The sequence below is a fragment of the Sesamum indicum genome, linkage group LG3, assembly GCF_026168435.1.
Source record: "Sesamum indicum cultivar Baizhima isolate 11 linkage group LG3, ASM2616843v1, whole genome shotgun sequence".
Classification (NCBI taxonomy): Eukaryota; Viridiplantae; Streptophyta; class Magnoliopsida; order Lamiales; family Pedaliaceae; genus Sesamum; species Sesamum indicum.
This window is the reverse complement of record NC_142659.1, coordinates 15,621,978-15,644,286: the sequence shown is the minus strand read 5'-3', so window position 1 is coordinate 15,644,286 and position 22,309 is coordinate 15,621,978. Positions and strand designations below refer to the sequence as shown.

The window sequence follows — 22,309 nt, the reverse complement described above, 5'->3', positions numbered from 1 at the left end:
CACAACCACATTACAAGCGGCAGGCATGATAAATATTGAATGGTGATGGATCGCACAATTGCATACTACCAGGATTTCGTTCACATACATATGTGAGTTTGTGACGGTACATATTTGGAATACATGACTGGCAAAACATTGGGATGTCTCCATTTTATGTTGTCTGATGCCTTGAAAGCAAAGCACTTCATCCAGGGGGTATGCTACAGGTCTACTGAACTTAAACCAAAAATTAAGATAAAACCCTTGTGGATTTTGGGGGAAATCCCGTCTGCCGGTCACACTCCTAGTTTTGGCTCTTGCACTTCTGCATGGTCCTTGGAGCTGCAAGCAGGAGAATCAATATATACATTTCGAGTTAGTAATATAAACAGATTATGCTACTATTTTCCCCGTCTTCTGTTTTGGTTCTTGAATTCCAAAGTTCACCTTAATTAGTAAACGACAACTGCTCATAGCAGAAACCAAGAATACGTTTAAGAAAGTTGTTGGCCATACCTAGCCCAATTGCGTCGGAGCCCTTCATGATCCTCAGTCTCTTGCATGAATCCGTGAACATCCTGAAATCAAACAAAGAATACTAGTGAATACTTAAAGCTTACAACAATATTTATAATACGATAAGCATATGTATGTTGAGAATCAGATGCACGGTTTGCTAGTGTACTACTACGATGAAATCAAAACGAAAACTCCATTGCAGTCCCATTTTAAGGTTCTTGTAAAATAATGAAAGCAAACACACTAGAGGATCCGGTTAATTCATTCTGCCTGATTTTAGCAACATATCCAAGTAAAGGTTTTCTTCAAATGTCAAGGGGGAGAATGTAGAGCAGGCAACTTGGGACGAGAACATACTCCCATGGAACATCCCCAACGAGCATCCAATCACCATCCTTATCTTCATAAGTGAGTACATATTCAGACCCATGGAGTAGATCCATTAAGTGACTCTCGCTTAGACGTTCTTGTCCTGCAAGTCCCTGACCATATTGCCCTGTTTACATCCATGCAAGAGTTAGAACTAAATCTTCAAGGAGATACTAAATTCCTAGAAACCATAACCTGAACTATCATGTCCTAGATATGGAAAAGTTGTCGCACTCATTGAAAAATCTCAAAATACACCTCCATTAGTGTGTGTGGGTAGGTTTGGGAGTACCTATTGTAAAACAGCTAAACATCTTCTCAAGAGCTGATGAAAGTTCGGCATAGCAGCGGTAAGTTTTGAGATCAATCTTCCTCAAGTATGGAGCACCCTCCATGCTGACCTTAACGTAGAGGCAACCCGATCCTGATTTTCCAGCAACCTCACTATTTTTAGGTGAATTGGTGGCAAGGGTATTCTTTCGGAAGGATCGAATTGGTGGCCATCCAACTACCTGTGCCCTGTTACAGAAAACAGCGCTATTGGTATTAACAGGCAAAACAACAGTCTTCGAAACATGAACTTCATCCACAACAAAGGTTAAATTAGATACAGTGGTTAGAGTTTCTTATGTTTAATCTGTGAAATATGTCTGAATCAATCAAATGGTGAACGAACCCCTGATCGATTAGAACAACACTTCTTAACTAAAGGGCACCTGAGTGGACAAACGAAAACGCAACAAACTTTGTAAGAAACACTGGAATGACTCTCAAGAGCTAATACACAAAGAAGACTTTCCTCAATGATTTCTTTCCACATGAAATCTTAATAATTCACAGCAATAAATATAACTTTATTATGTCCAAAATAAAGGTAGAAACTCATCCACACAATTTTCACAAGATTACATCACCAGTGAAACAAAGAACCAAACATGATTATTGTAACTAAAACATCATAACATCAACTTATATGTCCTAACTTGTCATTCACAAGACAAAAGTAGTGATACCCTCTGCTCAGAATTAAGCATAAAAAGAGCTCAAGATAATTGATTACATCAGTGTAAGAAAAAGAAAAACAAACTCACTTTGAAGCAGGGGCAGTGTTTCCACTTTCGTTCTTCTTCTCCTCCTCCTCCTCCACAGCCTTCACACTGGAAATCTCCTTCACAGAAGTCCCAGGCAGACAAGATTGCATGGTGTTATTACCTTTGCAAACTCCTCTAGGAGAAAACAAGACATCATTTTTCCCTAAATCAACCTCAGATCCACCACTGATGGACAAACCCCACTTGCCAGAACCATTGATGGCATCAGAAAAACCTCTCTTTGCACCTGAAACAAAGCTCTTCAAACTTCCCTGACAAAGCCCATTACCACTCTCATCCTTCAAATCCTTCCCAAAGAGAGAAACCCAATTTCCAGCCTTTCTCTCCAGGGATTCTGACCCTGGCAACCCAAGCCTCAGCTCAGTCTCCCTGAGATTCAAGACACTGTTTTTCTCAATCCCAGAAGCAGACGAAGAGGGTAAAATCTTATCAGAGCTTTTCTCCACAGGCAGAGGCTCTGATAAGCCTATGTAATCATGTTCTTGAGGTATAGACATCCAAAAAATCCTCAGCCTAAAACCACAATCTGAGAAAGAAAACAACTTTGAAGAGAGTATCTGACCAAACTTGAGAATGAACAAGAACAAGAATGCAGATTAGCCCTTGAAAACAGTGAGTGAGAGAGAGAGAGAGAGAGAGAGAGAGAGGATTTGTTGTGGTTCTTGGTGGGTTGGGTGTACCTCAAAAGAGCTGGTTTATGTTGATGCAGAAAAGAAGTTTCTTTGGCCTTTCTGTAGCTCTCCCTTCTTTTCCTCTGTTTTTACTGCACAAAATTAATCATCATCATCATAAATTCTAATCCCAATATAATTTGATGAAGTCTAAATTGATTATATAATAAATATAAAATATCTTTTGTATATTAATAACATAATTTAATAATAATAAATAATCATATATCAAATATACCAACTTATACATAATTAATTCGATTGAATGAAACTAAATTAGCGCAAGAACTTTCCTACCTGTCTTTAATAGCAAATATCATTATTGCATAAAGGCAATACAATTTTTGGGGAACAAAAATTAACTGCAGTTGGACAGTAGTACAATTGTTTGTTCCTCAAAAGAGTCAAATATACGACCAGAATGGCTTTTGCTCCATACAATAATTTATTAGGACTAGGATTAGGATTAGGATGCAGCAACAGGAAATACTGTCCTGTAATGTAATAAATTCTTATGTCTTTGGTCAAATTTAAATAAACTTTATCAGACAAGTCGAACTAAATTATTATTTCTTGGGTCAATTCTTACCGTATTGATAATTACATTGTTCTAAATTTCATTTCAAATCAAAGTATGATAATTATTATTATTTATTTTAACCTCGACTCGTTCATGTTTGCCCCCACTAAAAAGAAACATAATTCAATAAATATAGTAATTCAAACAAAAAATTAAGGAAAATGTAAGAATTTTGACTGTAATATCTACACAACTATAATATCTATAGATACTGAAAACTTAATAATATCACTTTCAGAAAAAAAAAAACATAAATTTTAGTTTAACCCGTTCCAGAAAAAACAATAACCAAGTTCCCTGAAAGAACAACTTAACGATTTGTGTAGAAATTCTTTATTAGAGATTTTTACTTCGAATTTTGAATGTATACGTGTAATAAAAGAAAAAAAAAAAGGAAAATGGAAGCTTTAGCTGGAGTGTGGTGTATATTTGTGCAGTAGAAGGTGGAGCCCAGCAATGAGACATGATAAGTGTCTTCTTCCCACCTTCTCCAATCCCACAAAAATACTAAACTCACCCGACAACCCCACCCCACCCTACCCCACCCTCTTCATCATTACTTCCTATTACTATTATAATTATTAACATATATGTTATAATTAAAAGCGGGTGGATCTAAGTTGCGCGGGGACAGTGCAGGCGCAGATTAGCGATAGTCAAAAAACGCCAAACCGCACGGCATCAGCGATGGAGAAAGCAGAGGGAAAAAGCAGCGGGGAAGGATCAACCGCTGAGAGACAGCGATCAATCGGCCGGCCCCAATACACCACGCAAACAGTTTTTTCTTTTTCTGTTTCTTTTTTTATTTTATTTTTAAAAAGTAAAAGAGGAGAAATTATTGGGTGTGTGTGGGATCAGGCAATATTTGGTGTTGGAAGATTTGATCATATTGGAGCAGGCAAAGACAAACATTCTCACCGCCTATCTTTACTTTTTGTATAATTTATATATAATTTCAATAAATAAATTGTTATGTTCTTAATTATTATTTAAATCTTTATATGTTTTTTTTGGGACTAGCTATATATTGCCAAACTCGATTCAAAATAAAATGTTCCGTATTTCAGTATTTTTTTTAAGTACGGAGTACACCGCAAGAAATATAATATTTAATCATAATTAATTATCAATAATTAAATAAATAACCATTAATCACAACTACGCAATGGGTATGATCGTAGTTCTTGCTAGTGTAATGAATAAGTTTAATTTTTATATTGATTTTATCTAATTATATTTAATAATAGTTATTTAGTTCATAATATAAAATGCAAGTAATAATAATTTCTTTCTAGTGGTAGTTGGAGGTATTAACATAAGCAATATATTTCAAAATGGGCTAAATTTTTTAATTATTTTTATGTACCTTTAAAATTCATCACAAAGAATCATAATAAACTAACAATTAACTTAGATAAAAATTTATGAAAAGGGAAGTTAAAGAAATTCAAAGAATTGCTGGAAGTGATGAGACTGTGTGACTTACAGTATAATTTCTCGCGATAATAGCGGTGAGACGTCAGATTCTCCTTAAAAAAGGACGATTGCATGTCAAGTTTTATAACTAATACCACATAAAAAATTATAAATATTTATCACGAAACATACTTTATATGTTGTATTTCAATAGATGCAAATGATCCCAAAATGCATTAATCTCATATTCTACATCAATTTGATTCTCATCTTCATATGGAAAATAGGAAGAAACAAAAAATAGACCACTTGATAGATTTCATTTCATACTAAAATTATATATATAAGTGAATATATACTTAAAATTCATTTAAAAAAGAAAATGGGGAGTTCACAATTTCAGATGCAGTGTGCAGAAATGATCATAATGTTTGGATTCATTTTTCTGAATGTTTTGTTGTGTTATGTGGAGATAGAAAGAGAAAAACAAAGATAAATAAGTGTGTGTTATAGATAGTATGTATGTTTGGATTTATTTTTAGAGATAATTTAAAAATAAGTATTATATATTTAATGTTGTGTTTTGAGAGACAAAAATTATTATTCAATGTTAAATCATGTCTTTTTTATATATATTTATGTATATGTGTGTGTATGTATGTATTTATGCTAAAACAGTTAAAAACACCTAAATAAGGTTGTTTTGAATTATGACAAACATTGAGTATGTTTTAACTTGTATCAAAAATAATTTGGAGAGAGAGAGGAAACCCTAAAAGTAATAACAAGTGCATGTAAGAGGCTGACACAAAAGCTCAAATATATTTTTTAATTGTTTACTAGATTTTAATTAAGGGTCTTCTTAAAGTTTAGACATTTTTTTGGAAAATTCATCCCACAATATATATATATATATATATATATACATCAGTTATGTGGTTTAATACATTTAAATAACAAAACTTGGTTAAGTAAATTGAAAATTTTATATTAAAATACATAAATAAAAGATAACAAATTGAACAATTACTTTAAATATAGACACACGTACTAGTATATAAGTGAAATTCGAATATGACTGAATAAATAAATTTTCGATCTCTATTTAGCGTTGCTGAGGCAGCAGATAGCGTCAATCCAATTGAAGTTTTTAAATATTAAAGTCCACATATATAATGAAATTATTGCTTTCGAATACCAAAATATTATCCCATTTAGCATTATGTTTTAATACCACCAATTGTACTACCCTTCTACAATTACAACGCAACCTCTACCTCATAAGAAAGAAGGGGGGGGGGGGGGGACAAGTCAGCTCATCCTGATATGGTATCTGCCTATTTCATTACTTCAAAACATTTTAACTTCCGTAAATATTGAAAGATCATTATTTAAATATGCTTTATTGTTCTCGTGTTCTTTGACACAAGACTATGATTATAATGTGAAATACAATCTTGAATAATCAACCTCGTTTTTTGATTAAATATTATTTAACTTAATTTATTTAAAAAATTATGAAAATAAAAAATAAACATAAATCAGACAAAACATGATAGGGGGACAGTTTGTACTTTCCCTGTCTCTAACCTCACTATGACAGTAAATCATGCTTCTTTTTTTTACAGATGTTTCCTTACTTTCCCATTTTCTTATCAGTATGTATGAGTATCTACTGTCATTATGGGGTAAATCCCAAAAGCAACACAAGCGTGCGGATGCCATCGCACGGCCCCTACTCTCACACCCTCATTTTAAAGGACTGGATCTGTACACGTCGTCTTGGGTGGTTGTTGGGGAACAAAACGGCGTCATCTTGCTCAGTTGACTCTGGTCAATCGCTATAATTAAAACCTTTGACTCTATGTAGCTTTTGCAGTAACGTGTCTTACACCACCTAATTTACCTCTTTAATAATAATATAAATGAAGGAAAATTATAGGATATATAATTACACTATTTTTCTGTCACGTTCAGTATAATTATACATAATTTTTCTGTAAAAATCGAAACACTGTATTCTATATTTTTTACGATTGCTTCAATTTAACAAAGAGGTTCGTTCGTTAATAAAATAAAAAAAAATAAATAAAAATTAATATTTATTTTCAATTGATTTATGGCTGATCTATTGCAGGATTAAAAGATCTCTTCTGACTAAACTATTTTTATAAGGGTGAAAATATACCTTTTCATATCCATTAACATGAAAATATATAAGGATAGTTTGATAACAAGATTTGCTTGATATGCAATAAGTTAGTACCAAGTAAATATGTATAAATATGAGTTTTTATTTATTTATTTATTAATATCAATAAATCAGTGAATTTTGACTAATAAAAAAATTTAGCTTGACAAAATTCTAATTCAATTTCGTATCAAAAATAATAAAATTCGTCTAAAGAATAACTAGACATAGAAAAGTGGCAAAAAATGACTGAAGCAATTAGGTTAATTTCGATTTAGAAAAGTGTCAATTATATCCAATGTAACAGTAACGAAATAGGTCCATTTTGGATATACGTTAACTTCAAAAGGTATTAGTAATTTTTAAAATGTGGGAGTATTTATTAAATCATTCCAACAATTTAATTATTGAGAAGGAGATATATTAAAAGAAGTTTATATACATATATACGTCATACGTCCAATAAATAATCTCAAATAAAAAAAAAAGATTATGATAGAATTCTATATAATTAGAAAAAATGACCAATTTCTTGACCACCGCATCAAATAGAAATTATACATTGAGTACTATAGTAATAATTATTTAGAACTATATGAAAGTTTTTGATGTTACCATTGTAGTTCCATTTTAAATATAAAAGAGAGATTGAAGCAGCACATAAATTATAATTAATTCTCTCTTTTTTATTAAAATATTTTTTAAAGACAAAATTGTATATATATATTTAGGATAAATTATGTTAATACCCGACTCCTATAATTAGGTTCAAATATATAAACACATCACGTCCTATATAAAATTATAAATACAGTCCTTGAAATTGTAATTGTAATTACAATTACATCCTCTATTCAGGGGCAGAAGTTCATACAAAAACTACATAGTAATATACTTCTCTTTGTTTTTTGGAATCTTGCGAAAAAATTTCAATCACTCGAATATCAATTGCACGTCAAGTCAGTATTTTTTGATAGAAAAAAAATTCAATATTGACAAAAATAAAAATTTCGAATGAAGGACAAACAGGCGATGCTAACCCTAATAACTTGAAAATAGAAGCGTAAAAGGAGTAGTCGTGTGTATCTACTAAAAGCGTGATGACAACGACGACGGGGAAAAGATAAGTCGGGAAAATTCGAAGGAAAAGAACTGAAGTAAACACGTTATGGGTTTGTGCAATTAGTGAGAAAGAATTGACAAGACCACAATAAGTGCGCTTTTAATCGCTATGTCAAAAATCGTGTACGAAAAAGTCTTGAATAACGACACATGTGTTCGGAAAGGGCAAAAGGAGGCTTAGTGGATATGTCGCGTTCCGTCAAGTTGCGATCAATGTTCCTCTTATTATTATTATTTTTTTTAATACGTATATATATTATTAATCCCGTTTCCGGGCACGCGTTCCCATTTTGAGGAGCAAAAACGGTCTTCATTGTTATCAACCACGTTTGAATATTGTTTTTCAGGAAAATTTTATATTTGAAATAGTCTAAATTTAGTTTATTAATGGATAATTACATTTACTCCAGATATATGGTCTTTTTTACATACTATCCATGTTTTTTTGAAAAATTTCATATGCATCGACAAAAAACTTTATCCATATTATTCAAATTTTTTTTTCAAAAATTACACACCCCCAAAGTGTCAATATTATTACACAAACTACTTTTATTTTTTAGCTGCTATGAGTGGTTTATGTAATTATGCAGACGATATAGATGATTTGTAAAAAATTATAAATTAGAAAGTGTAATTTAATTATCCCTTTTAATAATGAAAAAGTGATCAATTTATCATCTATCATTGATGGTGGTTATAGGAGTCGTCCATTTATATGAATTGTCTGTTTGAGTTATAGCTATTATATAAAAGGTGAATCTGTCTCTACAACTCACAGAAATGAAAAATTAGGCCTATCGACAGGTAAATAATACTTAACCCCGGACCATACCTTATCACTGTCCATTAGGAAATAATACCTAAGCCCAAATCCTTAAAAATATACCAAAATAACTCCTTATAATTAGACTATGAGCGTATCATTACAAGCAGTTCTATCACTACAGCTCCACAAAGATACAGATGGATCAAAATCTCCATTCATAATCAAGTGATAAATTTATCACCACAGACACATTCGATTTTAAGCCGACTCGATTCAGTAATATACCTTATGAGAGAACATCAATCCATTTTATTTCGGGCATCACCTTTGTGGGTTTTATTTATTTAATTAAATTATTATGATTACAAAAATAAATTACTACAAAAGAATTCTTAAAACATATATATATATATATATATGATATTCTAATGTTTATTTTGATTTTAAATATTTTCGTGTACTGAATATAATATAATATATTATTTATTAAAAAAGAATAGTAGTTTTATAATTCATAAGCAAGGGATAAATACAATTATCCAGGGCAGTGAGTAGTGATCATATATAGGGGGGAATATTAGGAAGTATGAGTGGAGGGAGCACTAATAAGTGGGAAGCCAATGTGGAATATGGGAGTAGCACTTTTACCTTATAATTCAAAGCTCAAATCACGCTGTCTTGAATTTCTTGAGCTACTGCACTGTTTCTCCAACTTGCGCTTTTTCCGTCCATTTTCTTGTGGTGTTGATGATGAGAGCCTTTGAAAAGTGTTTGGTACTGAAATTATTGCACCAAAATTGGTAGCTTTGTTTGGTTTCCTACTATGCTATGTCTGAAACTGCAACAATGTTGTTTAGGAGTTCAAAATTGTTGACATTATTATTTTATTTATTTATCATTGTTTTTTTATTCGCTTTGTTGTGTTTGTTTGTTATTTGGAATAGCTGGTGTTTCAGTGTATTATCTATGAATAAGTTCGAGCACCTTTTTCAATATAAGTGAAATAATCAGATATATTTTTGTGTCATGTCAATAAATTGTCAAGATTATTCGACAATTGTTGATGACTTATGGATACTAATTATGGACATGATTTTCAGTAATAGTTTAAGTAGAATGATGATTAATTAATTTATTAAATATAAATAGATTATTACATAAATATATACCCTATGAGATTTAAACTCAAAATCAAATTCACACCACATTGTCTAAATTGATAAATGATTAGAGGTGACTAATTAGAACGCAAAAGCAAAGCGTCGATATGTCCGAGTGGTTAAGGAGACAGACTCGAAATCTGTTGGGCTCTGCCTGCGCAGGTTCGAATCCTGCTGTCGACGCGTTTTTTCATTTTGATCATTTCTGTCCAGAGGACAGGACTGTAAATTCATCTCTATCCTGTCCAATTTGTAAACCGGGAATATAAGTAAATTAAAAGTTAAGAGGAGAAGTAGATGTCGGCCCATTAAAAGCAGTGCTCGATTTGAAGGGAAGCAGCCCATGTTTTCCAAATTCCACCCCAACCAATGTTTGGGCTTTGCACCAGACCACCCACTTTTGCTGCATTCAATCAACTACATACTATTATTACAAACATGCTTTTAGAACCTCTCCGTTACCAGGAAGGAACTATGTATGGTAACCTGTATTGTGTCGGTAAAATTTGGTATAATTATAAATATTTTTTATTATTTAAAAAATTATAAATATTTTTTGAATTTAATATCGTCTAAAAATTACCCTTTACAATGCGTTGTTACGATGAAATATTTGTTAAACAACTATTAATTTTATAAAGGTATTTATAATTTTTAAACCAATGAGAGAATATTTATAATTATAACATACCCTATTCTCAAACGAGGGTTTTTGCAATTCATGAGTGGTACTTGTCCACTAATTTGTGTTTCAATGCAATTATAATAATGAATCCATTATTTTAATAATATTTATAACTCAATCGATCTATAATTTCATATAGGTGCAAGACTTTTACGAGGCACATCTGAGGAGAGTTGTTATGTTGGTCGTTCTTCTCCTCTTTTTGACCATATAATTGAGAGGATAAATTACAACGGCATTTCTTAAAGTTAAGTTTAATTATACAAATAATCCATGACTTTATAAAATTCCAGATATACCCTCTAGGGGTGTTTGTGTGGAATTTTATCGCTAAATAGAGGATGCACTTGAAATTACAACTGCAATTTTTAGGCTACACTTATAATTACAATTGCTATTTTGTAATCAACAAACATACTATTATAATATTTTGTACACAATATATTAATATTTTTAAATTAATTAAAATTTCAAAATAAATAAATGCTATTATTAAAAGTAAAATTAATACCCATACTCATAAAGCTCGAACTCACGAACTCAGCCACACCACCCGGGTAAAGGGATGATTGGTACTTTCTTGCAGTTGGGTGGTTGATATATTCATATTCCGCTGCAGTTGAAGTTGAGTGATTTTCATTGAAGGGAATCATGTGCTCATTTATTGATAGATGTAAATGTACGTATATGCTTGCAATATCATATGTTTTACTTACTATTTCATATTCTTGTCCTGAAATAGCAATGTGCATGTGACATGCGTACGATAACTTCTTGATCTTGCAATAGAAAAGTATAATCAAATTCAACCATACATCATCTAACGATCCAAACACGTTCTTACCACATCAGTTCTATTAAAATTACGTGTCCAATATGTAGGGAAGAGTGTCTAGTCTGTGTTTTCCATTGAAAAACATGTGTGATCTGTCCTGTCTCGACTGGAGATTAAGGAAAATCCAGTACGTACTCATTTGTCCTAAGTCTCTGTCTTGGAATTGACCTCAATGTCCTTATTTGAGTTCAAATAAAAGGGTGTTTGTCTAATCCCGTATTAATTTGATGATGTAATGTAATTCAAATAAAAGGGTATTTGTCTAATCCTGTATTATCATAATTAGATCAAGGATAAAAGAAGAATTTGTTAAAAATAGACTAGACCAATGAAAGAGTAGATAAAGACTAGTTGATAGTCTGCATGGACTCGACACCGCCTCTCTGCGGGTTGTTGTGGCTTCTGATTTATTGAACCGTGGTGAGTTTTGTGCATATCGAATTTCAATAGCATCACAATGATCGAAGGATGCATAATGAATTTTAGCAGTATTATAATGATCGAAAGACTTTCATGAAAATTCTAAAATTATTGAAGGACTAGTTCGGCAAAATAAAAATTTGCTCTCTGATGATTTAGTCAACAACGTTTCTACTGAAGAAATAAACGAAAAAATCATATGAAAGTGAAGAAAATAGTGTGAAGTGCAAATAGTATGCTGAAAATAGCTTAAAGAGATGAGAGAGAATGAAAGTTGGAGTGTGATAGCTTATGTTACCAAAAAGATTGCATTATGCTTCAATTTATAGGCGTCCGTAGAACAAGCTCCGAGGGTTAGTTGCGGCAAATCAGGCGCCAATAGATAGTTGTGTGTGTTAGTTTTGGAAAAAAATAAATAAATAAATAAATTTATAAGATTTGGACTTATCTAGAAGAAAATATGACCGTTTGACCAAACATTGCCCAATCTACCCGGGTATATAGAGAGTGCGGTTACTTGCTACTAAAAAGTCAATTCTAGTCGGACCTCTTGGTGTTATCTGAACATCTTTTACTATGACGTGCATGGCCGCCCTACTATATGATGACTAGCTAGGCTTGCTAAAATAAGCTTTTTTCTTAGGCCTACCAGATTAGTAGAGATATTATGGCATTGTGTTGTAAAGAGTCTGGCTCATGAGCTCGTTGTTCCCGTCGCCAGCAGCTTGTTGCCGGAGCCTCCTCATCGTTGAAGGCCATCTGCAGATTTGAGATAATTTTTACTTTGGACCCTTTTGAGTTGTTATGCTTCAGGTTTATAACCTTGGTATGTAGCCGTGAAAGGTGGACGGAATATTGAATATTATACCTTCATATATATAGTCATGTATATGCATAGGTAGCAAGAGCTAACTAGCTAATCTACGGGGTCATTCCGATTTTGTAGCGGGATGGAGCATAAAAATTATCGGTATAGATCTCAGGTCCATCCCTATTAATTTATGTCAACCCTGATGATGTATTTGGGGATGGACGGAGCCACACAGAGCCATTTGGTCGTTGTAAATTATGCAATTCCTGTCGGTAAATGGCGTCAGGATCAGATAAAAATGCATGGATCCTTCTCCTTGTACCTGAGACATGGGACAGTTTTAACTCTTCATCAAGGGGGATTCAGTCTTTTAACTCTTTTATCAAGGACAGTTTGGTCTTTTTAAGCACTCTCACGAGTAATCCTATCAGTATTGGTTTGGTATATGTTGCTGTCGTGTGCATCTGTTAAGTAAAAGGAGTTGAGAAATTTAATGATCATCTCCGACAATCATTCTCTGAATCTTGTACAGTTGTGTGCTAATTAGAGCAAGCTTTCTCGGTTCAACCTTCCACCAACATTTTAAGGTTAACACAACCTTTGATTGGGTAATTGTCTCAACGCTTAGTTGTAAGTTGTAATAAAATGAGCAAAAAGTGCAGCATCATATATGTCTTTTCTTTCTTTTTATTTTAGTCCTATAATTATAGGGGTAACACTTTGGATCCTCTCTGATTTTCGAATTTGCAATTTAGGATTATAACTTTAAAAAAAAAATCATCCGGAGATTCTCAATTTCACAAACATTTTTGCCTTCGGTTGAGTAAATCATCCAATTTTCTCTCAACAAAAAAAAAAAAAAAAAGAGAGATACTACATTTAGTCCAAAATATTTTTAGCGCAAACTGTTACATCAACGAAACTGACTGAAAAATTAAAAATTTCAAATTTAAAAAAGTCTCATGCCAAGCACATGCTAATTCCGGCACCATTTAGAGTGAATGTGCTAATATTTTTCTTTTTCTTTTTTTTCATTATAGTCCTCAGTGTCAAATTTAAAACTGGAGAGAAGATCAAAAGTGTCATCCCCATGAAATGTATGATTTGAGGCATAACTACAACTAAAAGAGTGAACATATCAGCACAATCTAAAATCTAAAATATATATAGAATTAATTATCGGACAACATAAAGGAATTGATAATAATGTCCGTTGATAATGATATGGATAGCTCTGGTTTTTGTTGTAAAGGAAAGAACAGTGCCCTCCCCTTTCTTGAACCCTAGCTATAATTATCACACTAATTAATTATTTTCAAAAGATAAGGATCCGATGAGAGACCCCCACGGCCACGCTCCAATTCCATTTACCATTACAATATTAATCATTTTCCCAAACTAAAGTTGTTTCTCTAATCTAATCCCAATCAAAAGTTGTCTCATAATTTAAAAATTATAAAACAAAAGTTAATTTATGTAGCACCAATTATTAATTACCAAAAAAAATACATATAAATATATATTAATTGAAAGCAAAGAAAACCTAAAGAAATATATATTAATTAATTGAAAGCGAAAACCTGGAGAAATATTTCCTGGAGCAATGACTTAATCTTAAAGGATGAGGTGGAGTCAAGATATGGTTATTTTTCTCGGGATGCTCATTGATTTTCCTCCTTTCTTTAATCATTTAGTGGTTTTTCCAACAATAGGAAATATATGATTTTTTTGGTCACGCAACGGGACAACAACTATTAGCTGTTATTTTTGTAAGCAAGACAAAAATATTAAGAAAGAATAATTAAAAAATTATGATAAATATTTCGATAAATATATAAATAAAAACATGATAAATATTGATTAATTATGCTCAAAACTTAGATTTTTGTATTAATTTTATTCAAATATTATAGTAGATAGTTTTGATTTATTGTTACGATCATTTATATATTAATTATAAATTATAATGTAGGGAAAGATCCATTTCATCCCCCCCTCCTCAACCCGTTAGCAGCGAACAAAATCAAATTGTCAATAATTATATATATTTAGTGACAAGATTTTTATTTTATCACAATAATAATTTTATAATTTTAATGATAACAATTGCTTTGCAAGAGTCGTTATTACTATAAAAAATTAGTGACAAAAACTTATGCATAAAGTTGTCACTAATAAAGCTAATTAGTGGAACATACACAATAACGACTTAGTGACAACAAATACGTTTTGTTACTATATTATCACCATAGATGTGTCGCTAATTTTATAATGCACAATTATAGTAAATAAAAATTATATAATGACAAGATAAATTTTATTGTCATTTAATGTATATTTTTTATGACAACTTTAGAGTTGTAACTTAATATTTTAAACACTAAATTCATATTTATTTCATGATATCACGTAACTAGAGATTACCTGCAAGTAATTTTTCTAGTAAAATAAATTACAATAACTTATTTAGATACATTGAGTAAGATATTAATTCAATCAATACATTAATATAACCGACAAGTACTTTACGTAATTGGAGATTAATTGCAAGTTACTAATTAAATATTAAATGAGTAATTAAGAGGATGAGAGAGGTTTTAAATTGGAAATAAAAAATGAATTAATGTTCATAAATGATTCTGCTTTATATTTAAAATAGAAAAAGAGAGACAGTATATATGTTGGCAACAACTTTTTTGTTGTTTGTTTAATCTAAGGTCAACAAGAAAATGACTGCCATCCACATACAAAACTATAAAGCTAAACTTTTCTTTCAATTGCTCTAAAGCTAATCTTAAACTATGATCAAATTTCAAACTAATCATCATTTGTTTTTGTTTACTTCAGAAGCAATTATTAACTTCAAGGCCCTTTCCTAATTAATTAATTACACACGCACCCATTTTCATCATCAACTCAAATTAAATAATCATCCTTCTAATTTGTAGGAGAATTACGCCGTTGATATGGTTATGGTTAACTCTTTTTTTGTAAATACATACTGTTCATACACACACCATGAGTTGATTAATTACAGAAAATTGCATTTCTCATTCTACAATTTAAACTTGGTACATTTTTAATTTCATTGCTTATCGAATTCTTGAAGAAATTCTCATAACCCACAAAAAGTTTCATTTTTATTTCTACTGTCAGCTTTCGTTAAGATATTAATTGAAAAAATCATGTGCAAGTCACATGGTTGTTATCTTTTTAGACTGGAGGGAAACAACTATATAACTGGCACACATATATTCTGTAAATTTCATAATTAACGGGAACTGTAGAAGGATTGAAAGTGAGATTTTTTTAACATGATAAGACTATTTTCAATAATTCTGTAAATAATATGACTAAAAGTGTACAGAGGTCTAAGTTATGAGAAGAAAAGTTTTTGATTAACAATTGTTGTGAGAGTAATTTCAAATTAAATATTACAATTCAAAATAAATAAAGAGCTACTATCAAACTAGACGTACATCAACATTTATTCATGGAATCAATTCTAGGCGTAGTATTTTACTACTACCCTTATTCTTCTTTGATTAATTTTTTTTTTTAAAAAAAAGAAATTCTTGGGATTCCATAAGTTAATATCAATGGCATTAAATTAAGAAGTAGGTACCGTAGAAAGCATAAATTCTTTGTACAAAGGGATCATCTTTTTTGCAGTTATAGAAATATTTTTCATTTTAATTAAGGTTGCTAAATCTATGGGATTGTTATCCAATTAGCCCAATGTGGTCATCATTATCAAGAAATTAATCAAAGAAGTTTATTAACAGTGCACCCTAATTAAAGAAATTAATTCACACCCTGATCATGAACCTAACCCTAATCCTCAGCTATCTCTCAATTTAAGGAAGTTGTATATATATAAACTTAAGCTCCACAAGTATTTTGTTTTTTGGCCTAAAAACACTCACCATCAGCTTTTTTATCTGTCCCACTTTACAATAAAGCTAAAGCGAGAATAAAAAGAATATATATTTTATTAATAAATTATTTTTTAAAACACCCCCCAATTAAACCAGAAACACAAAAACAAGAACGAGAGAGAGAGAGAGAGAGAGGTGAAGCCCACAAGTATAAAATACTCGTGTGTTGACAGAGACATGGGGTCTTCTTCTACCTCTTCTGAGAAAGCAAACACAAACTTGAAAGGTTCAGGAAGGGCTTGTTTGGGTTCACAAACAAGGAAAGATGGGAAAGTTTTGAATTTAGGATCAGAATAAAGTGCTGTAGAGAAATACAAGAGAGAGAGAGAGAAGGGATATTGATTTGTGTGTTCTGAGTAGCGTTTTGGTTAAAAATCTTGATCTTGAGAAAGCAAATGATGGCTGCAGGAAACCCTAACTGGTGGAGCATGATCAATGGCATGCATCCACAGTCTCATCACCAGTTTGTTTACGCCTCTAATTCTCCCGCCCAGCTTTCTTCTCCACCTGATAATCACCAGGATTTCCCAGTTAGGTCTTGGAGCCAACTGCTTCTGTAAATCTCTCTCTCTCTCTCTCTCTCTCAAACACACACAAACACAGACATGAATTGTTATCTTGCTTTCAATAATCTAGTGGACTGGTAGCAATGAAGCCAGCCTGCAGTCGACCATTGGCTGTTCGGTTACAGAGGAGCTAGGGTAGTTTGACAACCTACTCTATTCTCCAATGATCGTGGATGGACCGACTGTATTGAAACCGGCCCATTCATCCAAAAGTTTTACATACTTCTTAGACATCATTAGTAAAACCTAATAATTAGCAACCCTAAGTCACTTATATAAATATATTGATTGCAACTAGCTTTTTCATCAGGGGTGGAGTGGGAGGTGGTGGTGGTGGTGAAGAAGAAGAAGAAGAAGAGAGATACGGTACCGGTGCTGGTGCCGGTCTTTTTCAACAACAAAAGAAGTTGGAGAACTGGGAAGACCAAGTCTTGAATTTGAACCCATCTTTTGCAAGAACTCCTGTTGTTGATGTGAAGCAAGAGGACATTGCTCATAAATCCAGCTCCACCTGCCAAATCAGTTACGCCCATGTAGATCATCATGATCAATTTCATCAGCCGGCGCCGCCCAATAGGCCTAATACCAATTCTTGGCCAGCTCCTCCTCACCAACAAGTAGTCATGCCTCATGTCTCGTCCCCCACCTCTTGTATCACTAGTTTGAGCACCAACATCTTGAATTTCTCCGGTCCCAAGTCCGCCTCCTCGTCCCAACGCAAACATAATCAAGATCATTCAGCTGATGATCAGGTAATTACAATTTACAAGAAAATTATAATTTCTTTTAGTTTCATGACTGAGTTCTTGATCACTAATTAGAATTAATGCTTAATTAACTGTTGATTAATTTGTTTAATTCATTTGTTAAAAGTGCAATAGCACGGGTACTGGTGGGGTATCTAAGAAGGCTAGGGTTCAACAGTCTTCAGCCCAACCAGCTTTGAAGGTCAGGAATCTCTTTTTCTCTTTCTGCTATCATCTTTCCTTTTTACTATATATATAATTAAATGTTTTTTTTATTTTTTTTTCAAAATTTCAGACATATAGTTATGGACATTATAATTTAATTACATCATGAAACTACATACTTACATCAAAATTCACACAGGTGAGAAAGGAAAAGTTAGGGGATAGAATTACAGCTCTTCATCAACTTGTTTCTCCATTTGGGAAGGTAAACAAACAATGAATTAATGACTCATTATATATGCAAATTAAGCATTTTATTCTTTTATTTTCTTTCCTACATAAAACCCATCAAGAAAATTAAATGATTTTATTACATTATGATTAACTAAACAGCAAAAAGACAAAAAAAAAAAAAGCAAGAAAGAAAAAAGAAAAAAGAAAAAGAAAGCCCTAACTCATTTCCTTTATACTTTATCATCTGATGATCTGAGCTAGTGTTTTTAGGACTTTGAGAAAAATGACTTTGAGGGTGTTGTGGTATGTTTCTCTTTTGCAGACTGACACTGCTTCTGTCTTGTCAGAAGCCATTGGCTACATTAGATTCCTTCAAGGTCAAATTGAGGTAAGAATTCCCCCACAAACAAAATAAGTGAATTATTGTTCCATGGTTTTCGTTAAGGCTGTATATTTGGATTCATCAATTTTTTTTTTTTGAATTTATATTCTAATAATTTTAAAAATTTTAATTATGAATTTGGACAACATTCTACTTAATATCGATAGATTTCAAAAATTTCTAATATACAGTCAATCGATATTTTTTCAATGCAACCCTAATTATTTTTCTTCAATTCACACCCTGATTTTATTTCAATTTTCTTGATTTTTCCAAAGGAACAGTGAAAATTACTAAAATCCATGCAACAATTGAAATTAAAGGGCAGTAATTAAGTAAAATTACAACTTCTTTCTTTTTACTATTTTAATATACACATTATATTATTTGTTTTAAATAATTGGGTGCAGGCACTGAGCTCTCCTTACATGCGCAATGCATCAGGAAGTACAGGACATCACCAACATTCTGTAAATAAGTACCCATATTTATTAGTTAGTTTATTTATTTTTCACATTTTCCAATATACGACCAAGATTTTTCACACACACTACACATACACGTGTATTGGGAAATGGGAAGCTGATTTATTTATATATCTATAATTTCCTCCAAAATAATTACATTATAATCAAGAATTAATTATAAAATAATTTATTTTGTTAGGTTCAAGAAAGGAATTGTTTGTTTCCCGAAGAGACTGGTCAGGTAATTATGCTTTATTGGGATCCATCACTTCCTAAAAAAGAGGCTTTGAATTGGAGAATAACATATTTAATTACAAGTTTTAATTCAAATTGGATTGGAACTGGATTAATTATATGATAAATATAATATATTTATTGTATGATTGGAATTCAACAAAAATAATTATTTATATGATAAGTGTATTAATTTGTTATATAATTGATTTAATTTGAATAATAAATTTTTATTAATTACAGACAAAGTGGTCTGTAATCTAAAGATTAATGTATTTCCAAATTATTATGAACTAATTAATTACTTTTTGATAAAGTTGTTGGGTTATTCGATGACATGAAAGCTGCAATTGATGACATTTTAATTAATTTTCTTTTTCCCTTGTAATTTATTTTTATCTTTTTTGGTTCAACTTTTCTTTTTTACAGTTCTTGAATGATATTGGCATGGAAAGAGGAGCTCCTAAGCAGGTAAATTTATAACCCCCCTTCTTTTTCTTCTTCTTCTTCTTTTTTTTCTCTCTCTAAATACATATTTATATATCAAGAAAAATAATAATATTAGTCATAAAATTGTGAATGACTTTTGTAATATGCTTTTATTACAATACAATTCTTAAAATTTTACCAGTAACAGGAATTTATTAGTTGATAATAATTAGTGATACATATAGTGACATTATTAATCTAATAATGATTTTATTCATAATTCTCTTTTTACAGAAGTTATTGACATATCCAACAACTATTTGATTTCAGTCATTTAAAATTATAAAAATTATTATTGTGGCAAAACATTTCATATATATAAGTATAGGATTGTTAGTCAGGTTTTTTAATTTATCACTCAATATTCTTTTTCTTGTTTTTTTTTCTTAATGCATCAATTGCAATCATATCATAAATTTTAATAATCAACAGTTAATATATATTAATTATCAATATTAAATATGTATAGTTAATTAATAACTATTGTGCTAGTCCAATTAGCGTTGCACTCTCTAGCTAGGTCTAAATATACAAAGACCTTATTTTTACAAAATTACATATATATACACCCCTTGTTGTAGGTGTCATTACAACTACACCACCTATTTAGTTGCACAAAAATCCCTAAAAAATATATACTGGCACTCCTCTGAAGTATACATTCGCAAAGACGGGGGATGTTTGTGTATTTGCATCTAACCTCAAGGGTGTTAGATGTAATTTAACCTATTAATAAAGTAGACTAATACTCATATATCGATAGGACTTGAATGCTGATAATGTATTTATATATATATATATATCAGTATGTATGTATATATGTATATAAATTACGGAATTTTCAAGTCTATATTTTCTGAAAAGACAAAAAAAAATTCAGGAATCAGAAGGGCGATCAGGAGCACTGATGGATTTGAGAAGTAGAGGTCTATGCTTAGTTCCCATCTCTTGCACTCAACACGTCGGCAACGAAAACGGCGCCGATTACTGGGCTCCGGCGGCTCTTGGTGGCGGGTTTTGATTTTTCGGTTGATTCTGGCGGCGGAAAGCTCCTGGCGGGCCGCTCTCCGGCGGTAACATCAGAAGCAGTCATCCTCAAAACTAAAGGCTGACTGCTTCTGATGCTACCTGAATGCTCATCATGGTGTGTGCATGCATGTAATTCTGATCATAGGGGGGCGACAAATTGAATTAAACAGATTATTGGGGGTCTTTCTGTAATTAACCTAAATAATGTGCTAGCTAGCTGATGATTAATGTGCCATATATTCTGTATATGCATGCATGTTAACAATTAGCATCTTGTTGTTCATCATGATTTCAGCAAGTACTTATTTTATACTAGCTCTTTAATTAATTATTGGGAAAAAAATGTAATTTAGCCCCACCTTATATGAAAAATGAACAAAAATTTTTATAAGAAAAATAAAATAGTAAATTATTCTCTATATTTTGAAAAATAAAATAAATTACCCCCTATCTAAACTATTGTTAGAGTTAATTTGCTTCATTTTTTTAAACACAGAAAAATATTTTGTTAATTCTTTTTTCATATGATTTATTTCCTCATTTAACATATTCGGTAGACAAGCATGCATTTCATATTAATTACAAATGAAAAGTTTGAATTGCTCTTATGAGTTCTAAGGCCTCTTCTCCCTATTGACATATAATATTGATAATTTAAAATTATGAATATAAAATAATATTATACTAATTAAAAGCCAAGAACTAATATTTAGTATATTAATAGCAACTTAGAATTTAGGATTTACCATAAAGATACGTAGGACCTTTTAAAACATTCTTCTCATTATAAATTTTTCAGATAAATTGAGCTGGTTTGCAAGTTCAATGAACCGATTAAAGCTCACTTGAGCTCGAACATGTTCTAGCTCGAGGTCCTTTATGAGGCCAGGTCGAGCCATGCATGACTCGCGAGCCTTTTTTTTTTTAAATTATTTTTATATATTTAACTACACATATAATAGTATATCAGACTGATATACAAAATATTCATAATATATTAGAATTATAAGCAATATCTCATATTTTAATTTTATATCATCATAAAAGTATGGTATTTCAAAATTTATTTAAAAATAAGCATAATCAACAATTTAAAATTTTATATATTTATTGTGTATAAATTATTATTTAATATATACAATTCCAGAATTTTATTATTATATTTTATATCAATTTGTAATTTTATTATATATAATACCAATTGGACTCTACCATCAAATTATATATACCTAACTTCCCGATGGATCTCCACCAACAACTCAACACATATCCATAATTATAAACCTGGAAAATTCCTTAGCCTTGAACTGATGATATGCTAATTGCTGATGTATGTCTGATTCTCCTACCAAAATCAAATGAGAGCGACCCTTCTCGTATGAAAACCCTCACACATTTTCTTACGTATTCCTCATGT

General features: G+C 31.4%; 2 protein-coding genes and 1 non-coding gene across 7 annotated transcripts; 2 read left to right on the top strand and 1 right to left on the bottom strand.

The window, feature by feature from the left end:
• Nucleotides 1-26: 26 nt before the first annotated feature.
• On the bottom strand, nucleotides 27-2,694 carry LOC105157657 (auxin-responsive protein IAA27). The gene is made up of 5 exons (XM_011074088.3): nucleotides 1,962-2,694; nucleotides 1,163-1,389; nucleotides 859-997; nucleotides 499-560; nucleotides 27-324 (listed from the first exon to the last, which is right to left on the bottom strand). Exons 1-5 carry the CDS (start codon nucleotides 2,477-2,479, stop codon nucleotides 287-289), a joined length of 984 nt encoding a protein of 327 aa, XP_011072390.1. The 5' UTR covers nucleotides 2,480-2,694; the 3' UTR covers nucleotides 27-286.
• A 7,298-nt stretch (nucleotides 2,695-9,992) lies between these two features.
• Nucleotides 9,993-10,074, top strand: TRNAS-CGA (transfer RNA serine (anticodon CGA)). Its single transcript has one exon. It is a non-coding gene; the product is annotated as a tRNA-Ser (tRNA).
• A 6,617-nt stretch (nucleotides 10,075-16,691) lies between these two features.
• LOC105157656 (transcription factor bHLH68) lies at nucleotides 16,692-21,138 on the top strand. Of its 5 annotated transcripts, none has more exons than XM_020693005.2 (9): nucleotides 16,693-17,136; nucleotides 17,457-17,898; nucleotides 18,020-18,094; nucleotides 18,257-18,322; nucleotides 18,614-18,679; nucleotides 19,084-19,167; nucleotides 19,340-19,381; nucleotides 19,804-19,845; nucleotides 20,744-21,138. In XM_020693005.2, the coding sequence occupies exons 1-9, from the start codon at nucleotides 16,976-16,978 to the stop codon at nucleotides 20,882-20,884; spliced, it is 1,119 nt and encodes a 372-aa protein (XP_020548664.1). In that variant the 5' UTR covers nucleotides 16,693-16,975; the 3' UTR covers nucleotides 20,885-21,138. The 5 variants fall into 5 exon arrangements, with proteins under 5 accessions (XP_020548667.1, XP_020548669.1, XP_020548664.1 ...); XM_020693011.2 differs by having other exon boundaries at nucleotides 19,084-19,151; nucleotides 20,744-20,850; XM_011074086.3 differs by having other exon boundaries at nucleotides 16,695-17,136; nucleotides 19,084-19,143.
• Nucleotides 21,139-22,309: the final 1,171 nt, after the last annotated feature.